This window comes from Spodoptera frugiperda, chromosome 28 (genome assembly GCF_023101765.2).
Source record: "Spodoptera frugiperda isolate SF20-4 chromosome 28, AGI-APGP_CSIRO_Sfru_2.0, whole genome shotgun sequence".
In the NCBI taxonomy this organism is placed as follows: Eukaryota; Metazoa; Arthropoda; class Insecta; order Lepidoptera; family Noctuidae; genus Spodoptera; species Spodoptera frugiperda.
Window position 1 is genome coordinate 7263127 of NC_064239.1, and position 12184 is coordinate 7275310.

Here is a 12184-nt window from a genome sequence, read left to right on the forward strand (position 1 = left end):
TGTGCAGTCAAATTATATATATTAAAACTATTTATAAATTATATCTCATCCTTTAGAAACAACTGAAGTACAAAGTGGCCCAAAGCTTGGACAGCAAAGAGTACTACAGGGTGTACCAACAATGGCGGACAGCGGGAAACATCTGTGAGGTAGAGGGCGCTGAACCTACCGATATCCCGGAAACTACTAATGAACCTACCACGTAAGATATCTTCTTATGTTTTCCTATAAAAATAAATTACAGAGTACAATTATAACACCTAAATAAAGTTTGTTGCTTAAAATAAATATTAATATAATTTTTATAATTATAGAAGTGGAGACACATCCCTAGATGTTGCAAATAGCGATGGATCTCCTTCAGATCTCGTTAGCAGTGGCGTCGTCAGTCGCGGTAACAACCAATCGTCTGGCGAAGGTAAGTCCACTTCTTACAACTTTAATAAAATATTCTTTCTATTATATTAAAGTGTTCACTCACATATCGACATTTTAAACGTAGCTAACGAAGACGGACCAGACAATGAGGATGAAGATGAACAACCAACGCCTCCACCAGACAACCAAACTCTTTTACGGCTTCTAGAACATCACGAAAAGGTATGAATGAACACCCCTATATTGTTAATCCGAAAATGCACGAATCTTAAAGTCATAGTAGACTTCAATATCCTACCAATATTAAAAATAAATTTACACTAGACTATAGTCAGGAACAACACAGGCTACTTTTTATGCTAATAACGCCCCAAGCAGAAGTTAGTAATTATCATATTTTCTTTCAGATCTCTCACATGTTCCGCTGTGCACGGATACAAGGTTTGGACACAACGGAAGGTCTATTACTATTCGGTCGTGAGCACTGCTACGTCATAGACGGATTTACCTTACTGAAGAACAGAGAAATACGTGACTTAGACAGCTGCCCAGACGACTATGAACCTATACTCCCGGCGCAAGGCATACAGAGGAGCAACCAACGACAATGTTCCAAGTTCTTGTATGAAGATATTCGGTAAGTACCTGTTACTGTTTGCGCAAGTATGTTGCACCATTTTGCGCAAACAAGATTCAATCTGAGAATAGTTTGCGCATGAATATTGATTGAAATTGATTATAGTGTGTCTAATGTTGCTTTCATATTGTTACAGGGAAGTTCACAAAAGACGATATTTACTACAACCGATTGCGTTAGAAGTATTCTCAAGTGACGGCAGAAATTACTTGCTCGCTTTTCCAAGAAAAGTTCGAAACAAGGTATGTAGTTTGTTACAACACATTTTTCAACTCATTCACATTCTCATTAATTTCATTTTTTTTGCCCAATGGCAGTGACATGACGATTGACACATTTGACAAAGACCAAGCAGCAGCGTTTTTTGATAAATTTGAACCTTTGAAACTGAGATCTTCAATCTACGTGTGTTGAATTATATTAAATATTATGTAGAAAAGTCCCATAGTCCAACAGCAGACGCTCTGTTGAAGTAATGTGACTCCAGTTTAAAACATGTCTTATACCGCAGGTATACAGCCGGTTCACAGCGCTAGCGACAGGTATGGCGGACAGCGCCGCGGGCTCCGTGGCCGGCCAGAAGCGGGGCGTGGCCGTGGAACAACCCGGCGGACTGCTGGCCACGCTCATCGGAGACACCTCCGTCACGCAGCGGTGGCTGGTATGTATACTATTGTTATTCTGATGATATATCTATGAAGAAAAGGAAAATTAACTAAAATGATTTTGTCACCGATCTTATTCCTTTTCAGAGAGGTGAAATATCAAACTTCCAGTACTTGATGCACCTGAACACTCTAGCGGGTCGTTCGTACAATGATCTCATGCAGTATCCAGTGTTCCCCTGGATCCTAGCGGACTACGACTCGTTAGAACTGGACCTGAACGACCCGGCTACCTTCCGCGATCTCACCAAACCTATGGGAGCTCAAAGCCCAGAGAGGTTGGAACAATTTAGGAAGCGATATAAGGTGAGTTCTTATTCGTTTAATTAAACCTAATTAATATACGAGTGTAGCGAGAGGTCTCATGTCCAATTAACTTATTAATGTGCAGCAGTAGTTACACTTCCAATTTTTGTCAGCTACAGTTATTAGACCAACATGACCTCACGCTTCTTTGGCGCTATCTGGCGAGCGGGAACAGACGGCCGCCTCTGTTGTGGTCGAGTACTTATCCTTCCGTACTTGTTGTAGGAATGGGACGACCCTCACGGCGAGACTCCTCCGTACCACTACGGCACGCACTACTCGTCGGCAATGATCGTGTGCTCGTATCTAGTCAGGATGGAGCCCTTCACGCAACACTTCCTCAAACTGCAGGGCGGACACTTCGACTTGGCTGACAGGTAAAAATATTAGACCATTTAAAACATCTTTATAAATATTTTATAAGCTTAAATTAATCTTAAAAGCAATCAGTATCACCCATGAACTCCTGCAGCACCAACGTAGTCAAAAGTGCGTTACCGATTTTTGGGGGATGTTTTGAGTTGCCGGTAACACACAGCTAAACAAAACGCGAGCTTAGTTTCACACTAGTTTTCTTGAAAATTGTAATACTGCTTCGTTTCAGAATGTTCCATTCAATAAAGGAGGCTTGGAACTCTGCGTCGCGACACAACATGGCTGATGTCAAGGAATTAATACCAGAGTTCTTTTACTTACCTGAATTTCTCGTCAACTCTAACAATTTCGACTTAGGTAAGTAAATGTTATTGTTTTAAATAAAGATTTTGATGTCCAATATTTCTATTAAATTATGCACGGTTCCAATATTAATTAGGTAGTGTAAGAATTTCGAATAGTATCGATTTAAATAGTGAACGCTCCCTTAGACATAACGGTGTATAGATAATGCCAACAGGCCGACTAAACGTAATCTTTTAGTTCGTAAGGATTTTCAAGTTAAGTTTTATTATAAAACCCTACAATTCCAGGTTGCAAGCAGTCGGGCGTGTCCCTGGGCGACGTAGTACTCCCGCCATGGGCCCGGGGCGACGCGCGCGAGTTCATCCGCGGGCACCGCGCGGCGCTGGAGTGCGACTACGTGTCGCACCGCCTGCACCACTGGATCGACCTGGTCTTCGGGTACAAGCAGACCGGACAGCCCGCGCACGACGCCTGCAACGTCTTCCACCATCTCTTCTACGAGGGAAACGTCGATATCTACAAGTTAGTAACACTATGACTGTGCCTTCACATCAAACTAATTCACACTGTTTCTTAGATGAATAAACTTTCGACTTTATTACAAAATAATAAGGTCGAAAATTTGCAAAAGTAATTTGCAATAGAAACAGTAGTCTTGTCTCAATTTGATTATCTATGAATAGGCACTTAATGCTCTTCCTTGTTAACTCTTAAACAACTGCAATGTTTAATACAGCTTTACCAACTATTGGCAGATACTATGTTAATTTGTTTATCGTCCAATTTTCAATTTCCTCTAACCATATTATATTTTTTCAGTATTGACGACCCTCTAAAGAAGAACGCTACAATCGGCTTCATAAACAATTTTGGTCAGATTCCAAAGCAACTGTTCAAGAAGGCTCACCCTAGCAAGAAGATGTCACAGCGCAGCTCTACTATACTGGACCCGAACAATATAATACCTTCTCAAGGCATCACACCGCCTGAGAAACTGTTTTTCCACAATTTAGAAAACTTGAGGCCTTCTTTACAGCCTGTGAAAGGTATAACAGCAGAAATGCATTTACTATTTAGTTGTAGAAGTTGCGTTAAAAGGGTTGTTTATAGCCATGTACCGCAGTTTAATATGTCGCGCTATTGCTAAGAATTTCCGATAAGCTGAAAAAATATCAACGATACTTAATATTCACACTTACAACCAACGAAAAAACTTTCTGTATACATTTTCAAATCACTCGTGGTATAAATATCTAATATTTTGTATTGCAGAGGTAAAAGGCCCAGTCGGCCAAATCCTGTACACAGAGAAAGCAATATTGGCAGTGGAGCAGAACAAAGTATTAATGCCGCCCACGTACAACAAGTACGTGGCGTGGGGCTTCGCAGACCATTCACTGCGGATCGGCAACTACGACAATGATAAAGCTTTGTTTGTTTGTGAGACGGTGGCCCAAGCCTGTGGAGAGATCGTCACCTGCGTCTGTCCCTCTGATAAAACTATTGTCACTGCTGGTACTAGTACGGTGAGTTTCTAAAAAAATGTTTAATGGACAGTGGGGATAATCTATATTGTTTTAATTCTTATATTATACTAGCTACTTCCACGCGGTTTCACCCGCACTGCTTAGTTCCTATTGATCGTGGCGTGGTGATATAGCCTATAGCCTTCCTCGATAAATGCACTATTCAACACAAAAAGAATTATTCGAATCGAACAAGTAGTTCTGGAGATTAGCGCTTTCAAACAAACAAACAAACAATCAAACAAACAAACTCTTCAGCTTTATAATATTAGTATAGATAGTATAGACTAGCTACTTCTGCGCGGTTTCACCCGCTCTGCTCGGCTCCTATTGGTCATAGCGTGATGTTTTATAGCCTATAGCCTTCCTCAATAAATGAACTATCCAACACAAAAAGAATTATTCAATTCGGACCAGTAGTTCCGGAGATTAGCGCGTTCAAACAAACAAACAAACTCTTCAGCTTTATAATATTAGTATAGATTTGTAGTAAAACAGGGCGTTGAGACGTCGAGTGTCCCAGAATGTTGCTCATAATTATGAGCTTCTAGTTTAGCTTGAAATTACATCACCAATCAATGATATGATAATTAATTGTTACTTTTTTACATTAGCTGACATACATTGATTTCAAACATGGTATTACATTACATCATAAGCTATTTCAAAATCCTATTATATGCATCCAGGTGGTAACAGTATGGCAATACTGGGCCCGTCGCCGTAGACTAGCGGTGAAGGTATGTCTGTACGGGCACGAGGAGGCGGTGACGTGCCTGGCGGCCAGTCCCGCGTACAACCTGGTGGTCAGCGGCAGCCGGGACGGCCAGGCCATCGTCTGGGACGTGGAGCGGGGCTCCTTCATACGGCAGCTGTTGCCGCCGCACTGCTACGGACCACCGCCGCCTGTCTCCGCCTTGGCTATTGATGATCTCACTGTAAGTTTTGTGTTTTATTGTTGTATAGAAGTAACGGCTATTTGACATTTAAAGATTTGGCGTAAGTACTATAGATGAGTAATAATTGAAAGTAGTTAGATTACAAGAGACTTATGTTAAATTTATTATGAATGTTACACTACTGCACTGTAGAATCTACTGCACCTCTCAACCCTTACCATTACAAAGTAAATATATTTTTTTATCATTATTGATTTCCATAAAACATTGATTATGTATCACAGGGCGACATAGCGACGTGCAGCGGTAGTTGGCTGTACGCGTGGTCCATCAACGGGTCGCTGCTGGGCGCCGTGGACACCATCGGTGGCCGCGAGCGGTCCCAGCAAGTACTGTGTGTCGCCTTCAGCCAGACCCGGGAGTGGGACCCGCTCAATGTCATCATCACGGGCTCTACGGACGGCGTGGTTCGGGTTAGTGATACTTTAATTACCCAATAAAAGCTATCCAATATAAATTATTTCGTACATGATAGTCTGTTTACTTGTGCAACTCTGCAGTAAATATACATCTATCTAGTAATCTACTGAATACATACATCTTACATAATTTCTAATGAATATCAATTATCCCGCAGATGTGGTCAATAGATTACATAGCGGAAACCGCAGAGGAACAAACAGAGAGCTTAGAGGGGGGTAGCGTAGACCCAGCGTCAACTTCTACGGATATACCAACAGAGAAGGATGAACAGAAACTGTCAGTGCAGGACAGTGAAGAAGTTAAGTCGGAATCTGAAGTGAAATCTGAGAGATCGGAAAGTGAAACAAAGACTGAGGAGTTACAGACGGAGGCGGCCATTAAACGAGTGGAGGAGTTAGTCAAACAAATGAGCCTGTCGCAGGAGAAAGAAAGTATGTGTGATTATTTATTTTTAGTCGATGTTTCTATTATATATGGTATAGGGCGGCAAACGAGCATACGGGTCTTCTGATGGTAAGCCATTCGAGCCAACCATGAACGGCAAAAGACAACGCAAACGTTGTTTCACGCTGGTTTTGTGTTAGGGCGTGGTGTCACTTCACTATAATGAGATAAAGCCATCTGGCCTTGATAGGATATTGATAGGCATGATAGTGAATGTATCTACATTAAACACAATCAAGTACCTACTAACACATCACAAATCTTCCAAACAGGTACCCTAACCAAGTCAGGTTCAGAGAGTTCACTATCAGACGCGTGCGAGACGACCAGCGCTAAGGAGTCCGCTCGGAGACACGACGAGAAAGATACCTGCAGTGACAATGAGGACCCACAACAATACGCGGAACCTAAGGAAGAACCAGAACCAGAACCAGTCGACTCCTGTGATGAAGCCAAGCAAGAGCAGGAGTATGATAATGAAAAAGATTTGGACGCAGAAAAAGATGTCCATCGGAATAAGCTGCAGAAACAGGGACATGTTATGCTTAGACGGAAGTCTAAGGGTAACCCGTTGTATCGTAAAAGTAAGTGGTTGATAAATAGTTTTTGATAGTTTAGTGGGTCATCATCATCATCATCATCATCATCAGCCGAGAGACGTCCACTGCTGAACAAAGGCCTCCCCTTGGTCCTCCACGTAGAACGACAAGCCGCCACCTGCATCCACTGGCTCCCCGCCACTCTGACGATGTTTGGTGGGTCACCTTCAATCTTCTATTAAGTCGACGTTGTCTGGTTACGACGTGACATAAGATTGTTGCAGTGACCACCAACATCGTATGCAGATGCAGACTTCGTGTATGGCATATTAGTTTTATGTTATACTCAATCTAATTATTATGTTTGTTGCACCTTGTCTTGGAAGTGGCTTGGTCTTTACTTACAGTTTATCTTTACTTTCCATTCTATAGTTTTTGCACACTTCTCTTTCATATTTTAAACCTGTAACACATTAATACAGGTGGCGGCAGCATCGGCGACTCAAGCGAGTCATGTTCCATGGACGTAGGCGGTGCGAGTGTGCCCCCCGAGGCGGGCGAGGGCGGGCTGCGCGCCAGTAAGTCGGACACGAGCCTCACGGACTCGTTCGTGGTGGTCTCCGCGCCCGCCTCGCCCGCCTCGCCCGCCCCCGCGCAGAAACAGGCCGCCAAGATACAACCCGCCACTGTCGATATAGGTGAGGATGTGTGGAATTTATTTGTTTTGTAATTGCTGATTTTTTTATGTGAAAGAGCTGAATTGATAATCTTGATGTTAATGACTTCAAAACTTGTAACGTTTAATTTATTATCGCATAGAGAGCAACACAAGCTGATGAGACAGTTACAAGTATATTACTGACTTTTTAGGTAATTGAGAATGCTTCCCATTCTCATGGTTCTGCTTCTGGCAACATCGCCCACCACCGTTTTTCCACCCAACAGTACTTATGACTGTAGTTTTAACCCATACATCGACATTGTCATTTAAGCAATCCTTCCGTCCTGGTACGTATCTAAACTCCACATTTTGTCCACAGAATCCGGCATGAAATGGATCCGGCGCCTAGTCCTCCGCGGCAAGTTGACGATGCACACGGCGTACGAGCGCCGCGACAACGCGTGCCCCGCCTCCGTCACCGCCGTCGCCGCCGCGCGCAGCGGACGGGGACTCGCCGTCGGAGACGCTAGGGGACGGGTAATATTTTTATTATATCATTCGCCTTTTCTGGTTGAATATAGCATTCTTATTTCATGATAGCAAAGCATATAGTGAAGCCTTACAGAAACTTGTTGTTAATTAAAGCAAGAAACTCTCACTTGCTATGTGACAACATTTGATTTCTGAAGATTTTTAATGGTTTTCTCTGTTAACATTTTATAATATGTCTATCATCTTGTAGCCCAAACATTATAATTCTCAAAAATATTTGTTCATTATTATTTAACTTATAAACTAAAGATGGTTAATTTTTATACCCAGCCTTCATTTCGATTCGTTATCGTATCACAATGAAATGGTTTATTAAGTATGTCGTAATTTCTTTATAGATTTTCCGTTGGTCTGCCCCTGACATGTCGAGCGCGGCGGGAGCTAAGGGCGGCCCCGCCGACCACTGGATCCGAGACGATACCGCACCCTACTGTACACAATGCCAGGTATCTATATATATAAAACTCTTCCGTTACTGAGTGACTGACTGACTGACTGACAGACAACGCACAGTCGAAACTACTGGTCGTAGACAGCTGAAATTTGGAATGTAGGTTCCTTGGGATATGTAGGGGAGCACTAAGAAAGGATTTTTGGAAATTCAACCGCCAAGGGGGGAAAAGGGGTAAAAACGTTTCTATGAAAAATCTTATTCCTTGGGTTTATAAACTTGAAACTTGGCATGAACACGTACATAGGCAAGTAAATATGTTTGACATTATAAGTTTTTTCAAACTACCCTCCAATCGTGATTTAGGGGTGCGATTGGGTGACTGATTTATTAACGCACAGCCGAAACCGCTCGGTATAGGAGTCTGAGATTTTGAACAGAGGTTCCTTTAGTAACATAAGTGAGCACTAAGAAGGGATTTTTGAAATGTCAACCCCCAAGGGGGGAAACGGGATAAACTGAGCCGCGGCTGCGGGAAAGTTCTAACGAGATACCGTGGCCCCGGAACGCAAAGGGCAACTGAAGGAACGAGGTGGGTTTTAGTCAGTAAAAGTCTGACACTCCCTTCCGTTTCACCCAGAGCGGGAGAAGATTTCAGCCTGTGGAAGAAAAAGCCCTGTCGAGATCATTAAAAAACGCTATATATAACCGAATTACACGTGGGCGAAGCCGCGGGCGGAAAGCTATGTATTATAATCAATTCTAAAACTCACCCCTTCTTTTTACTTTTAAAGTTGCAAGAAAAAACTATAATGGCGACGTAATATTCAGTGTAATACAATGTATCCTGTGTTACCGCAGGTGCGGTTCACGGCGCTGGAGCGGCGCCACCACTGCCGCGAGTGCGGCGCGGTGTTCTGCGGGCGCTGCTCGCGGTACGAGGCGCCCGTGCGCCGCCTGCGCGCGCTGCGCCCCGTGCGCGTCTGCCAGCGCTGCCACGACAACATCACCGCGCGCTAGGCCCGACCTACCAGCCTACTTCTATGTCCTGTACGTCAATATGCAATTATATCCCCTATGGTGATATTAATTTACCCTGTTAATGTCTCCGTAGTTTACTTATTACCTAAATCCTAGTCACAAAATTAAAAGAAACATGAAAACCTGTCGTTTTCCAGATGGAAAGTCAACAATTATGATAAAAGCTATTTTGTGTGATTTTCTCAGTTGACAAAATCTGGAACTATTGACGAAGGCTTTTCCCTGAATCTTGTAAAGTGGTTAGGCTAAAGGTGTAAGTAAACTCTGGCACGCGATTGTAGCATAACCGTATTGTGAACCCTGAAGTACAGTTAATAACAGAAAAATAAATAACGCTTATATTTTAAAAATAACTATTTGCTTTTTATAACAGCTCTATAAAATGTGTTATTGACTGTACTGTACCAAACAATAATCTATGAATGTATAATGAATATAAAAATATGTTCGACGTAGTAGACGTTACGGTGTGCCTATTCGTATTATGAGGAGTTAAATATATCTGTATAGGATAATGTTATGATTCCTCCGGATCAAAGACATCGCTGTTATATCATCATACATGGAACTAGTGTGTCGTTATGCCACTGGAGACAATTGTATTCCCAAAAATAAAAATGTGTATCGTTTTATCAGCGCATACGCCAATTTGCGTTATCAAATAATTATATGAATGTTTTAGACTAACTTTGTGTACCTACATCCAACTATGTAGTATTTTCCTTAAAAGTACTAATTGTTGCATCTTCGTTGTATTTATAGCCAAAGTTATTTTCTATGAAACTTTATATGAGCTGTTTTGTAGTCCACTTTTATTTTAATGAATATTTTATAATCAGCTTATTTATTAAATATATTTTGGTGCTGCTTTTTCTTTCATAAAAACACAGTATTAATACGATTAGGTAATTGTACAACTATTGTTTTTAATAATTTATTTAAGATAGATCTCAGAAATCTCGAAGTTTATTAGTTTGTATATCTTAAAGTATTTTATAAATTATTGAATTATTTGTTTAAAATCGAATTAAATGTTGAAAGTCAAATTAGAAAGATATTACTTTTGAAATTGTGATATGATATTTAGTTTGATATATCAATTAGCTGCGTCATTAAATGTATAAATTCATTCCACATCCAGAGTTGCGATGGAATTTCATGTGAATATAAATTAGTGCTAGTCATATTTTTGTACCTATATTTTATTTATCTGTGAGTGTTATATGTATTGCTCCTCGCATAGATTGTAGTGCAAGATATATACATGTAATATTGAGTTTGTGTTACGTTTGTGTCGCTTGAGCTCCCGGCTTACGCATTTATATGCAACATTCCTAGTCGCATACGTACAAGGCTGCGTTATGCAGTCCTACAACAGAATGTATTACAAACATGATTATAATAATTGTCTATTATACTGGAGCTATCTGTAAGTGCATTCTAACTAATCATACTACAGTTATAATCAAATTCCAGTGTATCTATGAACCGCAGAAATAATCAATAAGTAGTGCTTTCATACTTTCACTGTTTACATAAAACAGGGTACTATGACACTGTCTTCAGCTAGTAAATGTGTTATCTATGCATATGTGATTACTACTCGGGATTATAATCATATAATAACTTTACTGACGGAAATTGTACAAATTCCTTCCACTGATAACGTATTTCGATAACAAAATTATTTTTGCTATTAAAGACAAATGTATGTTCAAAATCTATATAGTACGCGTTAGTTGTATCGTGCCCTTGAAGATATAATCGGTAGCATATATGCATAGTTCACAATCAGAACTTTATACCTTTCCTGCTTGGCGACAAGAATTAATATAAATGTATGTCCATAGTATAAAATGTTTAATATTTAAAGAATTGTAACTGTTCCATAGACTATAAAATTATAATACATCTTCACAGGTCTTGCCGAAGTATTGTATAAATAAATATGCATTCGCAATTTTCTATATTTTATAAACTCAAAAAAAAAGGAATTAGCAAAGTTTATCTTGAATAAATGAAATGGTTATTATGAAGTTTGAAATACTATAATCTTGCTTTGAACTATGTAAGTTACGTAACTATTGGGTCGTTTAGTGTCTGTAGCAAGGTTACTATAACAATTAGGTGTAAGTGAATGTTCTTAGTCACCTGACCTGTCATGTATAGAGAAATAATTTACAGACAATATAATACGTTGTTTAGGTAGTACGTAGGCACTGAAGTTTATGCCGTTGACTAATGTATTCATGTACCCGTAAATGAATAAAGTGGTGCAGCAAACCAACTTGTTTTCTTTGTCAATACTCGTCCCCTATATACTCAATATATTTTCAAAATGACCTAGGGTGAAGTGAACCCACTTTAAAGTATATCTAACGTAAGCACAATGGGTTATCATGTGATGATGTAGTCTGAGAATGTACCAGGATAGAAGAATAACAAAATTATAAAGGTACTGTATGAATGTCATTTAATTTACTCAGTTTATAATAAACTTCTTACAATGTTATGAAGACTCCCTTTGTGAACCTATGAAACAAATATGACGGATTTTGTTGCAACTGTTTAGACGAATTCTCAATGGCTAATTGAAAAAGTTTTGTTTAGAATGTTAGAAAAGAGCAAATTCTTTTCTAACATTCTAAACTTTTCTCCTAAATGTAAGTAATGTTTAAACAAACTTTTTCTAAATATGACGAATCTAGATCGAGCTATACACACATTCAAGAAAAGATGCCAGACAGTTTGACCATCAAACATCTTTAATATGGATATTTTTTGCGCATCAAACATGTTAAGTGCAGATTTGAGGTTTTATTAATAGTGCATTGTATAGTATGTGAATATATTATTAGCAATTTATGGTACATGGTTTCATGCATATGTTCATAACCATTTCAAGTAATCCGGTCTGTACTCATAACTAACGCATTTAAAGCAAATGGGTTATACAAATTGTCAATTAAATAAAATAAATG

At 40.0% G+C, this 12184-nt stretch overlaps 1 protein-coding gene across 6 annotated transcripts in view; it reads left to right on the forward strand.

Annotated features, from left to right (window-relative positions):
- LOC118264938 (WD repeat and FYVE domain-containing protein 3) overlaps window positions 1-11486 on the forward strand; it is a 28607-nt gene extending 17121 nt beyond the window's left edge. For all 6 annotated transcript variants that reach the window (XM_050705997.1, XM_050706000.1, XM_050705998.1 and 3 more), the window contains 20 exons: window positions 57-202; window positions 315-418; window positions 503-600; window positions 786-1015; window positions 1152-1257; window positions 1527-1676; window positions 1768-1986; window positions 2212-2363; window positions 2591-2718; window positions 2955-3189; window positions 3487-3713; window positions 3940-4193; window positions 4883-5131; window positions 5377-5565; window positions 5730-6006; window positions 6292-6603; window positions 7041-7256; window positions 7599-7756; window positions 8110-8217; window positions 9024-11486. In XM_050705997.1, coding sequence (XP_050561954.1) covers window positions 57-202; window positions 315-418; window positions 503-600; window positions 786-1015; window positions 1152-1257; window positions 1527-1676; window positions 1768-1986; window positions 2212-2363; window positions 2591-2718; window positions 2955-3189; window positions 3487-3713; window positions 3940-4193; window positions 4883-5131; window positions 5377-5565; window positions 5730-6006; window positions 6292-6603; window positions 7041-7256; window positions 7599-7756; window positions 8110-8217; window positions 9024-9182 — 3717 coding nt within the window. In that variant the 3' untranslated portion in view covers window positions 9183-11486. The remainder of the gene's footprint in view (window positions 1-56; window positions 203-314; window positions 419-502; window positions 601-785; window positions 1016-1151; window positions 1258-1526; window positions 1677-1767; window positions 1987-2211; window positions 2364-2590; window positions 2719-2954; window positions 3190-3486; window positions 3714-3939; window positions 4194-4882; window positions 5132-5376; window positions 5566-5729; window positions 6007-6291; window positions 6604-7040; window positions 7257-7598; window positions 7757-8109; window positions 8218-9023) is intronic.
- Window positions 11487-12184: the final 698 nt, after the last annotated feature.